The following is a 21,682-nucleotide window of genomic DNA, read 5'->3' on the forward strand; positions in this document are numbered from 1 at the left end:
TCATAGGTGTATAAAGAGTATAGCAGGTGGCTGAGAACACAGCCTTGTGGGGCACCGGTGTTGAGGATGATCGTGGAGGACGTGTTGTTGCCTCTCTTTACTGATTGTGGCCTGTGGGTTAGAAAGTTCAGGATCCAGTCGCGGATGGAGAAGCCAAGGCCAAGGAGTTTGGAGATGTGTTTCGTTGGAATGATGGTGTTGAAGGCTGAGCTGTAGTCGATAAATAGGAGTCTAACATAGGTGTCTTTGCTATCTGGGTGTTCCAGGGTAGAGTGCGTCTAGAGTGCGAGGAGATGGCGTCTGCTGTGGACCTGTTGCAGCGGTAGGCGAACTGTAGTGGATCAAGGCAATCCGGGAGGCTGGAGTTGATTCGTGCCATGACTAACCTTTCGAAGCACTTCATGATGATGGATGTCAGAGCCACTGGACGATAGTCATTAAGGCACGCTGCTTGGCTTTTTTTTGGTACAGGGATGATGGTCATCTTCTTGAAGCAGATAGGGACCACAGATTGTTGTAAAGAGAGGTTGAAGATGTCTGCGAATACCCCCACCAGCTGATCCACGCAAGACCCGAGTGCTCGTCCGGGTACCCCCAGTTGGGGGTAATAGAGGTGGCATGGAGGGAGTGGTCCCTGCGGAATGCTGAGGGGTGATAGGGAGGATGAAAGGAAGTTGTGTTTGGGAGTGGAATCATGGAGGAGAAAGCTCCTTTAAATGCAGAGGCCGGTGGGATAAAAAGAAAGGAAAGCATCCTATCCTGGTTCTGGGTCGGAGGGGAATGGGGGGAGGGCAGAGTTGCAGGCGATGGGTCAGACACAGTTGAGTGTCCTGTCAACCACAGCGGGGGGGGGGGGGGGGGGGGGGGGGGGGGAACCTTGGTTGAGAATAAGGGTGGAAAAAGTGCTGTTTTTGAAAGCGGCACCATCAGAACAGATGCAGCACAGCCGGAAAAACTGGGAGAATGGGATGGATTCCTTACAAGCAGCAGGGTGTGAGGAGCTGGAGTTGAGGTAGCTGTGGAAGTTGGTGGGTTTGTAATGAGGGGGGAAAAGGCAGGAGAATGGAGATGAAAAAAATATCAGCCATGATTGAATGGCAGAGCAGACTCAATGGGCTGAGTGGCCTAATTCTGCTCCCATGTCTTATGGACTTATGGAAATGAAGACAGAGGTTTGGGGCCTTCTCGGGCTATAAATTGAATGTTGGGAAAAGCGAGGTGTTCTCAGTGAACACGCTGGGGCTGAACCTGGGGGCTCTGGCATTTAAGGTAGCGGGGGAGAGGTTCCAGTATCCGGGGATCCAGATAACGCATGAATGGGCCACGATGCATAGGTGGCATTTGACAGGGTTGGTGGAGGAGGGTTAAGGGGGAAACTATGGGACATTCTGCACCTGGCATTGGCGGGGAGGGTACAGGTGGTAAAGATGAACATACTGCCAAGATTCCTGTTTGTGTTTCAATCCCTCCTGATTTTCCTCCCCAAATCCTATTATCAGAAAGCAGATGCTTTAATCTCAGAATTTGTGCAGGCACAGAGGGGACCAAAGGTAAAGAGGGCCCTGTTGCAAAGGCAGAGGTGGGAAGGGGGGCTGGGGCTCTCAAATTTGTTGCATTATTATTGGGCAGAGAACGTGGAAACGGTGAGATGATGGAGGGTGGGGTGGAGGTGGGGAGGTCTTGCGAGGGGCCAAGCCTAAGGGCCCTCATGACGGCCCCATTGCCGTTCACCCTGAGGAAGCACACAAGCAGTCTGGTGGTGGAGTCGTCCATAAAAATTCGGAAGCAGCTGAGGAGACACTTCAAAACGGGGGTCATTTCGGTGATGATTCCATTGTGTGGGAATCATAGGTTTGTGCTGGGGGGGGTGGATGGGATGGAGAGGAGATGGAGGGAGGAAGGGTAATATTGGTCATGGATATGTTTGTGGAGGTTTGCTGGGCTAGAGGAACGGCGGGAAAAGTTCGAGTTACCACTGGGGAGTGAGTTCAGATACTGGCAGGTGCGGGGCTTTGCGCGCAAGGAGCTGCCTTCATTCCCTCAGGTCAGTTACTAGGGGGAATAGGTTTAAGGTGAGAGGGGCAATGTACGAGGCAAGTATTTTACACAGAGGATAGTGGGTGCCTGGAACTCGCTGCTGGAGGAAGTGGTGGAAGCAGGGACGATAGTGACATTTAAGGGGCATCTTGATAAATACATGAATAGGATGGGAATAGAGGGATACAGACCCAGGAAGTGCAGAAGTTTTAACTTTAGGACGGGCAGCATGGTCGGCGCAGGCTTGGAAGGCCGAAGGGCCAGTTCCTGGGCTGTACTTTCCTTTGTTCTTTGTTCTTTGTACTGGAATATACGCTTTTGGAGAAAATGTTGCTCCCAGATGAAGGAGGATTATAGGATTGGGGACATAAATGGGTGGTTGGGAGAGCAAGGAACGACCTTAGTGAAAAGGATCTAGGGGAAGTGGGAGGAGGATTTAGGAAGTGAGATAGGATGGGGTCTTTGGTGCGAAGTATGCAGAGTGCACTCAATCTCCTCCTGTGCAAGGATGAGTCTTATACAGTTTAAGGTGGTGCATAAGGTCCACATGACTCGGGTACAGATGAGTGGGATGCGATAGGTGTGGGAGTGGGCTGGCCGGTGCCCATGTGTGTGGTGTGAGGTGTTGGAGAACTTTTGGGAGGCGATGTTTAGGAACCTATTGAGGATTGTAGGGTTTGAGATGAAGCTGGAGCCCATGGTGATAATCTTTGGGGTGTCGGTGGGGCTGGAGCTGCAGGAGGGGAAGAGGGCCGATGTTGTGGCCTTCGCATCTCTGATTGCCCGGCGACGGATACTTTTGAATTGGAGGTCGGCTACGCTGCCGGGGATCACGGCATGGCTGGGGGATCTGTACGAATTTTTCAGATTGGAGAAAATCAAATTTGCCCAAAGGGGGTCTGAGGAGGGCTTCAAGGTACGGTGGAGGCTATTCATGACTTTAGTTGAGGAGCTGTTTGTCGTGGGGTGGGGGAGGGGAGGAGAGTAAATGGGGAAAAAATGTACAAACTGTTGGATATTATGTCTTACTATGTTGAACATGTTTGGACTAAAATATCTTTTTTTTAAAAAGAAATGCAGATAGAGAGATCAAGGGAGGGAAGGGAAGTGTTGGAGAAGGACCACGTGTAGGTGAGAGGGATGGATATTGGAAGCAAAATCGTTAATTTTTCCAGGGCCAAATGAGAGTATGAAATGACACCGATATAGAGATCAATGTTATGGAGAAAGAGTTGTGGGAGAGGGTCTGAGTATGGCTGGAACAAGGAATGTTCCACATACCTCACAAAAGGACAGGCTTGGCTGAGGCCCATGTGGGTACCATAACCTTTTATTGCAGGAAGTGAGTCAAGTTAAAGGAGAAACTGTTGTGTGAGAGAACAAGTGCAGCGAGGCAGAGTAGTGGTGGACGGGTACTGTTCACCCGCTGCTCAAGGAGCCCCAAGAGCCACCTGGTGGGGATGGAGGTGTAGAGGGATTGGACGTCCACAGTGAAACGGAGGTATATTTGCTTTTGGAAGATTGTGACTAACTTGGTTGAAGCAAAGAGAATGACTTCGCAATGGATGGAATCAGCAAAGTTTGTGATGGTGCTGAAGCTGATTGTAGTCCTATTGCTGCTGTTTTGGGGGAAATTGTGGACTTGACATTAGAAAAACAACCACGTAAGGGGAATGATGGAGGAGAGGCATTGGAGAGAGATTTTGCAAAAATGCAACATTTAAGTCTGATCATTTGTTCTTGCTATTTTCTATTATCAAAACTCATACCTATCGGCATCATACATTGGAATAGCATTTCCAAAATCGAAATTGAATGCCAACACTGTGGTGTAGTGATTAAATCCCATAAAGTCATATGTTCCCTTAATCCTTTTTTTTTCAGATTCAGTAAATTCAGGGAGTCTGAAAAGATAATATTAATAGATATTCAAGTATCACAAACATTGTTTCTCTGACCAGAGTCTATTAAACATATGACATTTGAAATGAAATGAAAAATGAAAATCGCTTATTGTCACAAGTAGGTTTCAAATGAAGTTACTGTGAAAAGCCCCTAGTCGCCACATTCCGGCGCCTGTTCGGGGAGGATGTTACGGGAAACGAACCGTGCTGCTGGCCTGCTTGGTCTGCTTTCAAAGCCAGTGATTTAGCCCTGTGCTAAACAGCCCCAGATATCCACACTGCAGATGTTTTTATTTAAAATTATTTTCGTTTGAGCATAGAATGATAAAATCACAGATTTCGTACAGTGCAGAAGGAGGCCATTCATCGAGTCTGCACCGACCCTCTGAAAGAGCAACCTACCTCGGCCCACTACCCACTGTGGGAGGGAACCGGAACATTCGGAGGAAACCCACACAGACACAAGAAGAATATGCAGACTCCATGCAGACAGTCACCCAAGGCTGGAATTGAACCTGGTGCTGTGAGGCAGCAGTGCTAACCACTGTGGCATCATGCACAGATTTTGTAGAGGGATACAGTTGGATAAGGCGATCCGCATTGCTGGCATTGCGGGCCAGAAAATCCAGGTCACTGACATCGATAATGTGGTTGATTCTGAATTGGCCTAGCAAGTCACTAAGTCCAAGGGCAATTAGGGATGGACAATAAATGCTGTCCCAGCCAGCGATGCCCACACACCATAAATTAACCTTTAAAAAGTATAAATTCAATAGACTTGGATCATTTTCAGTATCATACTTGATTTAAAAGAAAGCTCCAAGTTATAGCATTAAAGTAATATGTGTTGGCGAATCAGAGAACATTTCTGCATACTCTCAGCGAATAGACAAATCAAAGCAATTTGCTAACATCTAGCTGTGCGATACCATTTTAAATACTTGAGTCATTGAAAAATGTAATTGCCTACCGAGATTTAGGCAAACCTTGAGCCAAACTCTTCTCTCTCACACGAGCTTTCATCACCTCATTGTAATCACCATTTTTGAAAATTGGATAGGCAAACCACCCGCCATAAAACTAAAATAACAAAAAGCATAAAATTACACTTCAACAGTGTCCTGACTCTGTAGCCTTTTTCAGCAGTCATACAATTCATGTCAAAATAAATTAGTGGATATGTCATTAATTACAAATGAAATATGTGAAATCAAACTGTCCAATGATTAAACAAATGCTCAATGATTATGACTCAGGACATAAAATTAATATCTGCAGTATAGTCATTTAAAGTGTCCTATTTTCTATTTAAATAGTTGTCTCACAGGGTGTATAGACAAACTGAGATGTGGTGGATGCATTCCTTTCAAGCTGTGATTTTTGAAGCTGGACTGTCGAGTCCTAAAGGAGCCTTGCTCACATTGTGAGAACTCTGAAATCTGATTCTATAATGAAATGTTGGGCCAGACTATTGGGCCTGTTTTCCACGGGGGGACACATAAAATATCTGGGGTGGCAAGCCCACCAACTTGCTTCCCACCCCTCGTTCTGTCCCTCCAAATATGATAGGGAGCCTCAGGCTCCCCAGTCTTTCCCATTCCAAAACCAGGATCTTACCTGGGTGTGTCCGGAGGCCTGTCTGTGTGGTGGTATGATTTGCATAGCTGTCTGCCATTGGTGCAGAACACCGGCTTACCATTGGCCCTGGTCAGTCATGTGCCTCTCGACCGATTGGTTGAGACCAGTCATGTGACGGCTCTCCGATTGGTCGAGAGGCTGAGTTAACCACGCCTCCATACCGAGGTATAAATAGTCAGAACGCCCGGCGGTCGTCCATTTATTGTAGTCCCGCAGGGCTAAGTTCTAGCTTATTAAAGCCTAACTTTTGTACAGCAACTCGCGTTCAATTGATGGCTCATCAGTCTGCAGAACCAGGATCACCCACTACTGATGGGACTGCCAGAGCTACCAGCCAATCAGATTTGCTCTCAAGGGCAAGATTTTCTCCCACTGAGGGGGCGGAGGTCCTACTCTCACCTCGACCAGCACGTTATTGCTGCAGGATGGCCTTGTTTACGAGGGTAGGCTGGGGACAGTCAGTTCCTGCAAAGTGGATATGCTCCAGTGCAAAATTCAGACTGGCATTTCTGGAATGAGGAACTAAATTCAGAATGGTGCGTTCCATCACTGTTGAATCACCTGTGTGTTGAAGGTCTGCGAATAAGTAGCCAAGTTCGAATCACCGAGTGAATGTTAACGTCTACCAAAATAGTTGGCCAATGGGGACATCTACAGTCCTGCTCATTAATGCATTGAGAGTATTGTGGAAAATGTGTGTGATCCAAAAGAAAGAAAACCATTACTGAGAAACCAGAAAACAATAGAACATTTTTGTTGAGTTCTCAAGTCGTGTTGGAAGTATAATGTGAAGCAAGAAGGTATCATACAGATAGGAGAATACACAGGATAGTGAAAGTCTGAAAGCAGAAAACATGTCTAACCTATTAGGTGAATGAGTAATAAATGCACAAGAGAAAAAATAATGAAGAATTCCTTCATGTATCCAAAATGTTTTTTATTAATTCATAATAACATAAATACTGCCAGAGCTACCAGCCAATCAGTCATAGCTGTGGATTCTGGGGAATGCCCATAAAGAGGACCACCACCCCCAGAACCCAGTGGGAGGCAGCCAGGGTTTACCGGATAATCTCCCCAAAAGGCAGTGAGCACTCCTAATGCAGGCTATATGACCATAGGCATGAGAGGTGGTCTTTAATTGGCCACCTAAGTGGATCAATTGCCACCACCCTATCCCGGTGGACGGGTTAAGGACACAGTTGATTGCGTTGTTCATAGGTCCCAGATGCTTTGAAGAGTGCTCCATACTTTCTAAGCAGTTGGCTGACAAGAAGTTCCATGACAAAAGTCCATATAGACTCTAAGGGCAAGTGCAAATATAATGGTTCACCAGTGACCACAAAATCTTGACTTATTGTTCAAACATGCACCCGCCAAACCGGGACAATCATCAGCAGCAGGAACGGGTGCTATTTATTTTCCACTTTTTCACGGAGTCCAGCTTATTTAACTAAATAAGATGTAAGCTAAAACTAGATTGTTTCTTACCATCAAATGTCTAGTTGCAGCATCAATATCTTCCTGTTTATACGGATTCCTCGGCTCAACCCAATCGGAATTGATAGTAATGGAGATCAGCCCTCCCTGTTGTGGTCTATACGTTTCATTGTACAAGTGCCAAACCTCAGCGTGAGCTTTGATTAGATTGTGACCAACAACATAAGGAGCTCTGCCTAATCTTGTGCCAATACCTTAAAACACAAGAGATGGTGGTTCATTAAATTAAAAAAAGAGTTTCATACTTTTTAGAATAAAACAGATAGTATACACCCGTCACAAATACGTGATGAAACTTGTGATGCATCAAAACCACACTTTCATGACAAAGCTATTTTGGAGTTATAACAGTATATTGCTATAATTAAGGCAGTTGGTAATACCATTAACAGAAAAATACACGTTTTATCAAAGTATGGGAATTTTGAGGGAAAATTTATCTCACTTGCTCATGGCAAAACTCATGGGGTCGGTTGCATGGAGTTGGTAACTTCTTTATTGAAGTTAATAGAAAGAAATATTAGGTAGGCTATAAAACAGGAGTTCTATCCAATCCTGTGGATTCCCAACTAGAATGGTTGAGTTAAAATTGATGGCATTAGGTGCATTCCTATTAACCATTACACTCAGCTCTTCAGTGGGATCTTATAGCATCTTGCATTATAAGTTCCTACAGCACCAGATATGGTGTGATCAACACAAAACTGATATCCCATTGGTTGCCGTGTTTCTAACTGGCATCTATTTTCCCTGAGAGATTTTAAATAAATGATAAAACATTTAGCCTGGTGACATGGAAGTCTGAACTAATATGTGAATCAGATGAATCAGTTTTGGATCTAGGAAGCCCTTTTTATTCAAACTCACCTGTCACAAAGAGCTATCTTCTTCTCCGGGTAGCATCCTTGATTATTTGAAGGTCACAGTTTATGTTGTGAATTTATACCAGGTGAGGAGGCAAGCCCCAAGTCCAACTCAGCTGGATTGGACTGTTGGATATGCAAGACTAATTGGTCTTACAAAATTGTTGAAGTTCAACATACTGTTAACTTAAGGCCAGTGAAGTCACTTAGAGACACAAACTGCAAGATGCAAAGGGAATTCATGGAAAAAAATATTGAGAGGGCGGCACGGTGGTGCAGAAGTTAGCACTGTTACGTCACGGCGCTGAGGACTCGGGTTTGATCCTGGCCCTGGGTCATCGTCCATGTGGAGGTTTCACATTCTCCCCGTGTCTGCGTGGGTTTCACCCCCACAACCCAAAAAGATGTGCTGGGTGATGAATTGGCCATGCTAAATTGCCCCTTAATTGGGAAAAAAAAAAGAATTGGATATTCTAAATTTTGAAAAAAAGTTAAGAAAATTATTGTCCACATTACAACTTCTGGAAAATGTTCAACGTTATTTAGGCAGTATTTTCTCCGAAAAGCTTTGACATGAATGATGCACATACACGAGACTAAAAAAGTACACAGTGCATATACGATACCTGGTGCTGCTGTGCCGTAGCCATAACCAAGGAGTGCTGTGTTGTAAGGCTCATTCAAGGTTATCCAGAACTTGACCTTGTCACCCAATCTTTTAAAGCAGAAATTAGCATATTCCACAAATCGGTCAATGGTGCTACGATTTTCCCAGCCACCCACATCTTGTAGAGCTTGAGGCAGATCCCAGTGATAAAGCGTAACCTGCAGATAACCAATAGTTAATAATTATAAACTGGAGTATTCACCATTTTTTCACTTTTTAACGGATAAAGTGGCCACAGTTTTGTAAAATAGGATATTTTATACCTCAATCTTAATGTTCAAAATACTTCCCCAATCTTTTGACAGCAACATACAAGAGAAAATGGTACAACAAAGAATAAAAAGAAAGTACAACCCAAGAACAGGCCCTTCAGCCCTTTCAAGCCTGTGTCGATCGTGATGCCCTAACTGAAAAAAATCCTTCTGCCCTTACTCGCTCCGTATCCCTCTATTTCCTTCCTATTCATGGACCCATCCAGGTGCCTCTTAAATGTTGTTAATGTGCCTGCTTCCACCACATCCTCTGGCAGCGCGATCCAGGCACACACCACTTTCTGTGTGAAAAACCTACCTCGCACATCTCCCTTAAACTTTCCCCCCTCTCACCTTGAACTTGTGCCCCCTTATAATTGACACTTCCACCCTTGGAAAAAGCCTCTGGCTATCCATCCTGTCTATGCCTCTCATAATTTTGTAGACCTCTATCAGGTCTCCCCTCAGCCTCCGGTTTCCACATCCTTCTGATAATGTGATGACCAGAACTGCACGCAATACTCCAAATGTGGCCTAACTAATGTTTTGTACAGCTACAACGTGATCTCCCAACTCCTGTACTTAATGCCCCAGGTGATGAAGGCAAGCATGCCGTATGTCTTCTTAATCACCTTGGCCGCCTGTGTTGATTTAGGGAACTGTGGACCTGCACACCCAGATCCCTCTGTATGTTAATGTTCCTAAGGGAACTTGTACTGGAACTTTGTACCAGTCTGCCATGTGGGACCTTGTCAAATGCCATACTAAAGCCAACATAAATTACATCCACAGCTCTTCCCTCATCAATTATCTTCGTCACCTCTTCAAAAAACTCAATCAAGTTGATGAGACATGAGCTTCCCTGTACAAAACCATGCTGCCTGTTACTAACAAACCATTTTCCTCCAAATGTGCATAAATCCTGTCCCTCGGTATCTTTTCCAAAAGCTTCCCCATCGGCCTATAATTTGCTGGATTATCCTTGCTTCCTTTCTTAAATAAGGGAATAACATTGGCTATTCTCCAGTCCTCCGGAACCTCGCCTGTGGTCATGGAGGATATGAAGATATCTGTTAAGGCCCCAGCTATTTCTCCCCTTGTCTCCCGCAGTACCCTGGGTTAGGCCCCATCCAGCCCCGGGGAGATAATCAACACTTCCTCCTTTGATATATTGACATTCCTAAGATCGTTCACACACCTATCCCTGACCTCAACATCCATCATGTCCTTCTCCCTGGTGGATACCGTATACAAAGTACCCATTAAGGATTTCACCCACTTCTTGTGGTTCCACGCACAACTTCCCCCCATTGTCCTTGAGTGGGTCTACTCTTTCTCTTGCTACCCTCTTGCTCCTAATATATTCATAAAAAGCCTTGGGATTCTCCTTGACCATGTTTGCTAAAGACATTTCATAGGCCCTTTCAGCCCTCCTAATTCCACATTTAAGTTCCTTCCTACTTTCACTGTACTCCTCAAGGGCTTTGTCAGTTCTTAGCTGCCTAGACCTATTGTATGTTTCCTTTTTTCTTTTGACTAGGCGTACAATTTCCTTTGTTATCCATGGTTCCCGAATCCTGCCATTTCTATCCTTTATTTTTGCGGGGACATGCCTGTCCTGCACTTCAATCAACTGGGCTTTAAAAGCCTCCCACATGTCAGACGTGCATTTGGCTTCAAATAGTTGCTCCCAATCCACATTCCCCAGTTCCTGTCTAATTTGGATGTAATTGGCCCTCACCCAATTAAACACCCTCACCCACGGGACACTTTTGTCCTTATCCATGACTACTTGAAATCTTATGGAATCACGGTCACTAAGCCCAAAATGCTCCCCCACTGAAACATCAATCACCTGGCCTGGTTCATTACCCAGTACCAAGTCTAGTATGGCCCCCTCCCTGGTTGTATTAACATAATGTATCAAAAAGCCCTCCTGGACACATCTAACAAATTTCTCTCCATCCAAGCCGCTGGCTATAAGGGATTCCCAGTCAATACGGGGGAAGGTAAAAGTCACCCATCACAACTACCCTGCTTTTTTCACACCTTTTCATTATCTTACTACACAACTGCTCCTCTGTCTCCTGGGGGCTTTTGGGAGGTCTATTGTACACTCCCAACATTGTGATTTCACCCTTCTTATTCCTGAGCTCCACCCATAATGCCTCACTACAGGATCCCACCAATGTGTCCTCCCTCAACACAGCTGCGATCTGCTCCCTAATCAGCAATGCAACCACCCCATCTCTTTTGTTTCCCTTTCTGTCCTGTCTAAATCAAAGATATCCCGGAATGTTAAGCTGCCAGTCCTGTCCCTCCTTTAACCATGTCTCCATAATTGCAATTATATCATAGTTCCATGCAATAATCCAGGCTCTCAGTTCACCTGTCTTATCTCTTACACTTCTTGCGTTGAAGCAAACACGCTCCAGACCTACAGTCCCTCTGAGCCCTGCAAGGCTTCCCTCTGCCTGCTCTTTCCGTGTGCTATGTTTATCTCAGTCTCACTTTTCCCCCAGTCTCTACACTTACTGGCCTGCTGTTCCAGTTCCTACCCCTTGCCACACTAGTTTAAAACCTATTAACAAACCTCCCGCCCAGGATGTAGTGACACATCTTGAAAACCAGCAAATGTCAAATAAAGTATTGCTTCCTGACTTGTAAAATCAATCGTTTTTAATAACCACAAGGTTATTAAAAGAAGGCCCTTCAATATTTTAAAACTCATTAAAAATCTATTATCCTCGACAAATGTTCTTGGATCACCATGTTAGTCATTACTGGGCCATTCTATTTATTCAAAGCTAATAATCTGTTGCAACGAAGAGAAAAAGTGTAATGAAGCATTGTCATTTTCTAAATTTAACAGTTTCACCACAGGCTAAAATGTCTTTACCTGAGTATTAACTTTTATGTCCTGCTCTTTTCAACCAATGTTCTTCCCTCTGCTCCTACCTTCCTGACTGGGTTTGGCTTTGTGCTGGGCTCTGCTGGATCAATGTCCACTCTGCCCCAAAACAGAACCTTGTCCAACTTATTGTGGGAGCCTAACTGGTGACTGGAGGTTCGATGGCTGCATGCTGTTCATGATGTGGCTGCTGCCCTCGTATGTTATCCACACACAGACGCTCTCCAGCAAGGGTGCTGATCTGGAATAGCAGGAGTTCTGCTCTGGAACAGCAACCTCTAAACCACCATTCACTAGCTTAGTTTATTCAGAGTAGACTGAGATTAAACTTGCCGCCTGGTCTGAATGGTTCAACTACTGATTGCCTTAAGAAGTTGAGTCCTTAAGAAAGCTCATATTTATCTTTTTTTCAATTGAGTAGAAGTTTCCTTTAATATACATTTCAAATGAGAAATGTTCCGATAAAATGACCAAACTGAAAGTGTATGTGTACTTAATGCTTTTTGTGTGACTGCATTTCATGTTTAGCTCCATTAATTCTTTATACATTATTTCCCAACAAATGTATTTATATTAATTAGTGATATATACCTGAGGTTTAATTTGAGCAGCAAGAAGAGCATCTATAAACTTTACATAGTAGTTTAATCCAACTTCATTCACAAATCCCGTGGTTCCATTTGGAAGAATGCGAGACCAGGATAGGGAAAAGCGATAATGGTTGACTTTCAGTTCTTTCAGAATAGCCAAATCTTCATCCATCTTGTGATAGCTGTCACACGCTACATCTCCAGTATCATCGTTGCCCACTTTTAAGGGAGTATGAGTGAAGGTGTCCCATATACTAAGTCCTTTTCCATCAGCTCTCCAAGCTCCTTCAATCTATAGTCAATTAGATAACAGTAGATACACAATTTGTTTATATCCTTAAACATTTGCTTGGCATTATGACTTCTATAGAATACTGAACATTTCAACATTCTTTGCCCTTCAGAAAAAGACTCATTAGCACAAGATCTGCCCCTTCTCAATTCATAACTACCAGCAAAACATCATCTATCAGCCATGAGGATAGAAGCACTCTGAATAGTACATATCTATATAAATATTATGGACTGAACTTCAGAACAAGGTGGCCCATTTAGTGGAGTGAATTCATTGTCAATAATTAATCTGTATGAAGAGTAGTGCACTAGCAACATCTTGTGGTAGATCTTAAATACTGCAACACTGCTTTACTAAGCAACTCAGCAGCAATGCTGGGCACATGCATGAACAGATATTAAATATGATACATTTTTTCCCCACAACATGTCTTTATGGTGCGGGTTCAAATTCATGCAAGAAGCGCTTACCAGAATGAAGTGAGATGGCACCACAGTTGTCCCTATCATTCCCCTTTGCTTGCCAGTGGCAGAGTGGTTAGCATTGCTGCCTCACAGTGCCAGAGACCCGCGTCTGATTCATTGGGTGACTGTCTGTGTGGTGGTTACACGTTCTCACCGTGTCTGTGTGGGTTTCCTCCTGGTGCTCCGGTTTCCTCCCACAGTCCAAAGATGTGCAGGTTATGTGGATTGGCCATGCTAGATTGCCTCTTAGTGTCCAAAGATGTGGATGTTAGGTGGGGTTATGGGGACAGTGTGGGGGATTGGGTCTAGGTAAGAGTGCTCTTTCAGATGGTCAGTACAGACTTGATGAACAAAATGGCCTCCTCGGCACTGTCAGGGTTCCATGATTCTATTCTTTTTTTAAATAAATAATTTTTATTCAGATTTTCACAAAATATCAATAACAGAAAATATTAACAAAAAATTATTAACAACTAAGAAAAACAAGAAAGAACAAGCCCCCGTTAAATACAAAAAGAAGAAATAGATTAACACCCACCATAACCAAAGAACACATGTACACGCCCCTTCAACCCAACCCACCAAAACGATCCCCCCCCCCCCCCCCCCCACCCCCGGGCTGCTGCTGCTGTCGGCCTTTTTCCCCTACCGTTCTGCCAGGAAATCTAGGAAAGGCTGCCACCGCCTGAAAAACCCCTGTACAGATCCCCTCAGGGCAAATTTCACCCTCTCCAATTTGATGAACCCCGCCATATCATTGATCCAGGCCTCCACGCTTGGGGGCCTCGCATCCTTTCACTGAAGAAGAATCCTCCGCCGGGCTACTAGGGACGCAAAGGCCAGAACACCGGCCTCTTTCGCCTCCTGCACTCCCGGCTCCACTGCAACCCCAAATATTGCGAGACCCCAGCCTGGCTTGACCCTCGACACCGTGCTTGCTACGTCCTTCCAAAATTCCCCCAGAGCTGGGCATGCCCAGAACATATGGGCATGGTTCGCTGGGCTCCCCGAGCACCTAGTACACCTGTCTTCGCCCCCAAAGAACCTACTCATCCTCGTCCCGGTCATATGAGCCCTATGTAGCACCTTGAACTGTATGAGGCTAAGCCTTGCACATGAAGAGGAGGAGTTCACTCTTTCCAGAGCATCCGCCCACGTCCCCTCCTCAATCTCCTCACCCAGCTCCTCTTCCCATTTATCCTCCAGCTCCCCCATCAAGGCCTCGTCTACCTCCTGCATCACTTGGTACATGTCCGAAATCCTCCCCCCTCCAACCTACACCCCCGAGAGCACCCTGTCCTGGACCCCACGTGGGGGCAACAGAGGGAACCCCGCCACCTGCCGCCTGGCAAACGCCCTTACCTGCATATACCGAAAAATGTTCCCGGGGGGGGGGGGAGCCCGAAATTCTCCTCTAACTCACCCAGGCTCGCAAACTTCCCATCTACAAACAGGTCCCTCAACCTCCTAACACCTGCCCTGTGCCAACTCAGGAACCCGCCATCAATTCTCCCTGGAACAAACCGGTGGTTCCCCCGTATCGGGGACCCCATCGAGACCCCCACCTCCCCCCTGTGCCGCCTCCATTGCCCCCAAATTTTGAGGATAGCCGCCACCACCGGGCTCGTGGTATACCTCATTGGAGGGAGTGGCAACGGCGCCGTTACAAGCGCCTCCAGGCTTGTGTCCACACAGGACGCCATCTCCATCCTCTTCCATGCTGCCCCTTTCCCGTCCATTACCAACTTACGCACCATCGCTGCGTTGGCAGCCCAATAGTACCCACAGAGGTTGGGTACACAGACATGGTCGGTAAGTCAGTGGGTGTGAAGAGCACCTTTGCTCTTACATTTTATCTTTCAAGTTTTTAAACTGGTTGTCCTATGAGGAGGGTACTATGGAATGCCAAGCAGAACAATCTTCCTCACAACTGCCATATGTATCACAACCTTAATAAAAGCCAATTACTGCGGATGCTGGAATCTGAAACGAAAGGGAAAATGCTGGAAAATCTCAGCAAGTCTGGCAGCATCTGTAGGGAGAGAAAAGAGCTAACGTTTCGAGTCCAATGACTCTTAGTCAAAGCTCATTACAAATGCTCATTTACAATACAAAAATACAAAAAAATTTTAATACAAAAGCTCATTGTCAAAGCTTTGACAAAGAGTCATCGGACTCGAAACATTAGCTCTTTTCAAGTCTGACAGATGCTGCCAGACTTGCTGAGATTTTCCAGCATTTCCCCTTCTGTATCACAACCTTACTCAGTATAAAAGAGAGGGTCAAGTACTGACTTCTCTGTCACTTGCCTGCATGCTCCATTGCAGCCCTGCACTTTTTCAGTAGCATTTATGCCTTATTTTTCAATGATAAAGATACTAATAGTTTGCAATATCCTTTCAGCCACTCCACAGGCCCTATAATTTTTTTTGACAACCTTTGTGGGCACATACATTTATTTTCATGCAATCTCAGCTCATTGGATTTTGATAAAGTGCCGCGTCACAGGCTTGTCAGCACAATTGTAGCACATGGAATAAAAGGCACAGCAACAACATGGATACAAAATTGGCTGAGTGACAGGAAAGAAAGAGTGGCAGTGATCAGAGTGGAGTCAGCAGGTTTCCCAGGGGTTGGTGTTGGAATCATTCATATATATTATTGAGCTAGATATGGTCGAACAGGGCACATGATGACACAAAACTTTGACGTACTGTGAATTGTGAGGAAGATAGTGATAAACCTCAAGATGACACAGACAGGCTTGTGGAATGGGTGGGCAAGTGGCAGATGGAATTTAGTGCAAAGAGGTGTGAAGTTATTTTGGTGGGAAGAATGAGGAGGGGCATATAAAATAAAGGGTTTTATTCTAAAGGAGGACCAACAGCAGAGAGATGCATGTGCACACATCACTGAAGGTCATGATGTGGAGATGCCGGCGTTGGACTGGGGTGAGCACAGTAAGAAGTCTTACAACACCAGGTTAAAGTCCAACAGGTTTGTTTCAAATCACTAGCTTTCGGAGCGCAGTTCCTTGCTCAGGTGAAGAAGAGGTATGTTCCAGAAACACATATATAGACAAATTCAAAGATGCAACGTATCAGGTAGACAATGTTGGCCGAGTCGCACAAGTATGTACCGTGTACCTGGTGGGTGGTATTCTCACGTGTAATGGTGGTACCCATTCAGCCTCTGATCTCCGGGTAAGCGTTCTCCAAGGCAGCCTTCAGGACGCACGGCAACGCAAAATCGCCGAGCAGAAACTTATAGCCAGTACGGCCTCAACCGGGACCGTTGATTCATGTCTCATTACATTCACCCCCCACCATCTGGCCTGGGCTTGCGAAATTCTACCAACTGTCCTGGCTTGAGACAATTCACACCTCTTTAACCTGGGGTTACCCCTATCTCTGGATCTGTAAAGACTTAATTACCTGCATATGCTCGCATTCAAAGAATTTTCTTGCATCTTTGACTTTGTCTATATATATGTTTCTGGAATCACACCTCTTCCTCACCTGAGGAAGGAGCTGCGCTCTGAAAGCTAGTGATTGAAACAAACCTGTTGGACTTTAACCTGCTGTTGTAAGACTTATCACTGAAGGTGGCAGGGCAGGTTGAAAAAAACAGTTAATAAAGAGTACAAGATCCTGGTGCTGGATTCTCCGCGGCACCTTTCTGCCTTGACACGCCGGCGGGATTCTCCGTTACGCCAGCCGGTCAATGGGGTTTCCCATTGTGGGACAGCCCCACGCTGTTGGGAAACCCCCAGGCACTGGCAAAACGGAGCATCCTGACGGCGGAGAATCCAGGCCCTGAGCTTTAAATTCAAGGTATAGCTTTGATAAACCTCGAGAAAATATTGGTTTGTGGAGTTTACACATTCTCCCCGTGTCAGTCCAACGATGTGCAGGTTAGGTGGATTGGCCATGCTAAATTGCCCTTGGTGTCCAAAAAGGTTAGGAGGGGTCATTGGATGACGGGGTTAGGATGGAAGTGAAGGATTAAGTGGGTCAGTGCAGACACGATGGGCTGAATGGACTCATTCTGCACTGTATGTTTTATGCCTATGTCTAATTCTATGTCTATGTTCTATGTCTATATCTGTGTGGGTCTCAACCCAAAGATGTGCAAGGTCGGTGTATTGGCCACGCTAAATTGCCCCTTAATTGGAAAAATTTAAAATAAAATAAAATATTGGTTTAGTGTCAATCATAGATCATAGAATTTGGACACTAAGGGCAATTTATCATGGCCAATCCAACCAACCTGCACATCTTTGGGCTGTGGGAGGAAACCAGAGCACCTGGAGGAAACCCACGCACACACGGGGAGGCTGTGCAGACTCCGCACAGACAGTGACCCAAGCCGAAATCGAACCTGGGACCCTGGAGCTGTGAAGCAATTGTGCTATCCACAATGCTACCGTGCTCCCCTTAAGAACAAATTAATCTACACTCCATTATTCTACCATAATCCATGTACCTATCTAATAGCCGCTTAAAGGTCCCTAATGTTTCTGACTCAACTACTTCCACAGGCAGTGCATTCCATGCCCCCACTACTCTCTGGGTAAAGAACCTACCTCTGACATCCCCCCTATATCTTCCACCATTTACCTTAAATTTATGTCCCCTTGTAATGGTTTGTTCCACCCGGGGAAAAAGTCTCTGATATTCTACTCTATCTATTCCCCTAATCATCTTATAAACCTCTATCAAGTCGCCCCTCATCCTTCTCCGTTCTAATGAGAAAAGGCCTAGCACCCTCAACCTTTCCTCGTAAGACCTATTCTCCATTCCAGGCAACATCCTGGTAAATATCCTTTGCACCTTTCCAAAGCTTCCACATCCTTCATAAAATGAGGTGACCAGAACTGCACACAGTACTCCAAATGTGGCCTTACCAAGGTTTTGTACAACTGCATCATCACCTCACAGCTCTTAAATTCAATCCCTCTGCTAATGAACGCTAGCACACCATAGGCCTTCTTCACAGCTCTATCCACCTGAGTGGTAACTTTCAAAGATCTATGAACATAGACCCCAAGATCTCTCTGCTCCTCTACATTGCCAAGAACCCTACCGTTAACCCTGTATTCCGCATTCATATTTGTCCTTCCAAAATGGACTACTTCACACTTGTCAGGGTTAAACTCCATCTGCCACTTCTCAGCCCAGCTCTGCATCCTATCTATGTCTCTTTTCAGCCGACAACAGCCCTCCTCACTATCCACAACTCTACCAATCTTCGTATCGTCTGCAAATTTACTGACCCACCCTTCAACTCCCTCATCCAAGTCATTAATGAAAATCACAAACAGCAGAGGACCCAGAACTGCTCCCTGCGGTACGCCACTGGTAACTGGGCTCCAGGCTGAATATTTGCCATCCACCACCACTCTCTGACTTCTATCAGTTAGACAGTTCATTATCCAACTGGCCAAATTTCTCACTATCCCATGCCTCCTTACTTTCTGCATAAGCCTACCATGGGGAACCTTATCAAATGCCTTACTAAAATCCATATACACTACATCCACTGCTTTACCTTCATCCACATGCTTGGTCACCTCCTCAAAGAATTCAATAAGACTTGTCAACTGGAGTATTGCGTCAAATTCAGATTAGGAAGAGTGTGTAGGCATTAGAGAGGGTTCAGACAAGATTAGAGTTGAATCATCAGGTTTTACAGCATAGAGTTTTACAGCTGACCATCAAGCACCTATCTATTCTAATCCTATTTCCAGCACTTGGCCCGTAGACTTGTATGCTATGGCAGTTCAAGTTGCTTATCTAAATACATCTTAAATGTTGTGAGGTTTTCCACCTCAAACACCCTTTCAGGTAGTGATCTCCAGATTCACCTCTGGGTGAAAAGGATTTTCCTCAACTCCCATCCCTCCTGCCCATTACCGTTCGCTCAGGGTAGAAATCCTTCCTATCCATGAAAATGATTCTAGGGATGAGGGACTTCAATTACATGGATTGATTAGAAATGCTGGGGTTGTTCTCTTGAATCGAGGCATCTGAGTCGGTCTGTGGTGTGAGGTGCTCCGGAGGGTAAACGCTTCAACCTCGTGCGCGATATAGGGCAGACCTCACGGGGGCGAGGATGAGCGACTCTTTGAGGAGGTGGTGGATGTATGTGAACGCTGTGGGAGGAGCTCCGCAAACTATGTTCACATATTTTGGTCCTGCCCGAAGCTAGAGAGCACATTGTTTATAGGATGACTGTTAATTTTATTTTGGTCTTTTTGTTTTGTTTTATTTGGAATGTATGGGTGATGTTTGGGTTTGTATGTTGAAGGGGGTGCTGTTTGTGGGAATGGTACTGTATTTGTTATTGTTGGTTTTCTTTTGTTGTGTATTTGATGAAAATGGGGAAAATGAGGAGAATAAAAAGGTTTTTAAAAAATGAGAAAATCTGAGGGAAATTTTATTGAGATATTCAAAATAGATTGAGTGAGAAGTTAGGAATTTGATTCAGGTGGGAAGGAGGTGCTCTTTTTTCTACTTTGTTTCAACCTCTCCTGTTTGGTGAGTTTACTCTGTTGCCTCCAAGCTAGGTGAGTGCAACTTTCTGATACCTTGTGTAAATTATGACTATTGGACTGACTATTTGACTGACTAATAACCAAACTCTGCAATCTTGGACTTGACCCCTCCCTGTGCAGCTGGATCCTTGCCTTCCTCACCAACAGACCGCAATCTGTCAGGAGAGGCAACAGCACTTCCCTCACAATAGCTTTTTTTAAATAAATGTTTTTTATTGGGTTTTTGAACAAAGTATATTTACCGTTATGTGCACACAATAAGATATATACATATAAAAGAGAAAAGCACACAAACATACCAAAAAAAGAACAAACAAAAAGTAAAATAAAATAAAATAACTAGTAGGTGAAGTGTTGGCTAGTGTAGACTTGAGAGATGAACAGACACTTCCAACACTGATGAAGGTTCAACTCAATTTTATTAACTACTTCTAACTAACTAACACACGATGACTGTGGGTCTAAATGATGCTAACTTAAACTAGAGACCTAAGCCTTGTCCGAACCAGTTGATTCTCTCAGCACGTGTTGTAAGACTGTGCTGGGCTGGATGAGTTCTTGTTACACTGAGGGGCAGCACCCAGAATGAGCGGGAACCGTGGTGCCTTCTGTCTTTATAGTGTGTGTATTCTAACTGGTGATTGGCTGTGGTGTTTGTACATGTTGATTGGTCCCTGTGTGTGTCCATCAGTGTGTGTCTGCACCATGATATACTGGTGTATATTATGACAGTAGGGTATTATGCACCAGCTCAACAGCAGCAACTCTGTACAATTGGCAATATTATTTTTAGCACATAAGGCATCTGTTTGTGGGGGTGGTGGGGGGGGGGGGGGGGGGACTGGGGATGTAGACATGCATTTGGGTGCCGGCGAAACAGGGGGCTGGTGCTGGGGTTGTCACTTGCTTCTCCTCCACAATAGTCCTCAACATTGGGGCCCCGCAAGGATATGTGTTCAGTCCTCTACTGTACTCCCTATATACACATGACTGTGTGGCAAGATTTAACTCCAACTCAATCTATAAGTTTGTGGATGATACGACTGTGGTGCGCCGTATCTCAAACAATGACAAATCAGACTACAGAAGGGAGATAAATCACTTGGTTGTATGGTGTACCAAAAACAACCTCTCTCTAAATGTCGGAAAGACCAAGGAACTGATCATCAACTTCAGGGAGCATAGCACGACGCACACCCCCACCTCCGAATTGGAGATGGTCAATAGCTTTAAGTTCCTGGGGGTCACCAACACTAACAGTCTGTCCTGGTCCACTCACGAAGATGCAACAATCAAGAAAGCCCAACAACGTCTCTACTTCCTATGGAAGCTAAAGAAATTTGGCATGTCTGCATCGACTCTCACAAACTTCTACAGATGTGCGATAGAGAGCAGCCTATCCGGCTGCATCACAGCCTGATATGGCAACTGCTCAATCCAAGATTGCAAGAAACTGCAGAGTATGGTGAACTCAGCCCAACGCATCACACAAGCTTGCCACCCCCACATTGATTCTGTATGCACCTCCCGCTGCCTCAGGAAGGCAGACAGCATTATCAGAGACCCCTCCCACCCAGACATTGCCTTCTTCCAGACCCTTCCATCAGGCAGAAGGTACAGAAGTCTGAAGACACTCACATCCAGCCATAGGAACAGCTTCTTCCCCACAGCTACAAGACTCCTCAACAACTCCCCCATGGACTGAAGAATGCCATTCATGTGGAGGATTGAAGAGGAATGCGGTAGTGATAGGAAACACAGGGGGATAGATAATATTCTCTGCAATCAAAGCATGAATCCAGATGTGTTGCCTGCCCAGTGCCAGGGTGAGGGATATTTGCTCAGGGTTGGACAGGGTTTTGAGGTGGGAGAGGGCCGATCCAGCGGTTGTGGTTCATGTAGGTACCAATGACATGGGTTCTCCATAGAGGATGTGAGAAGCTAGACATTAAATTAAAAACAGAACCTCAAAGCCGGGGATCGAACCTGGGACCCTGGCCCTGTGG

The 21,682-nt window shown here is 45.2% G+C and overlaps 1 protein-coding gene across 1 annotated transcript in view; it reads right to left on the bottom strand.

The window, feature by feature from the left end:
- The window catches only part of LOC119962322 (lactase-phlorizin hydrolase-like), a 96,252-nt gene that overhangs the window by 25,417 nt on the left and 49,153 nt on the right, over positions 1-21,682 (bottom strand). Inside the window, exons 10-14 of the mRNA XM_038790303.1 lie at positions 12,363-12,653; positions 8,569-8,767; positions 7,071-7,273; positions 4,912-5,021; positions 3,807-3,941 (exon numbers count right to left, since the gene is read on the bottom strand). Coding sequence (XP_038646231.1) covers positions 3,807-3,941; positions 4,912-5,021; positions 7,071-7,273; positions 8,569-8,767; positions 12,363-12,653 — 938 coding nt within the window. The remainder of the gene's footprint in view (positions 1-3,806; positions 3,942-4,911; positions 5,022-7,070; positions 7,274-8,568; positions 8,768-12,362; positions 12,654-21,682) is intronic.

This window comes from Scyliorhinus canicula, chromosome 2 (genome assembly GCF_902713615.1).
Source record: "Scyliorhinus canicula chromosome 2, sScyCan1.1, whole genome shotgun sequence".
NCBI lineage: Eukaryota > Metazoa > Chordata > Chondrichthyes > Carcharhiniformes > Scyliorhinidae > Scyliorhinus > Scyliorhinus canicula.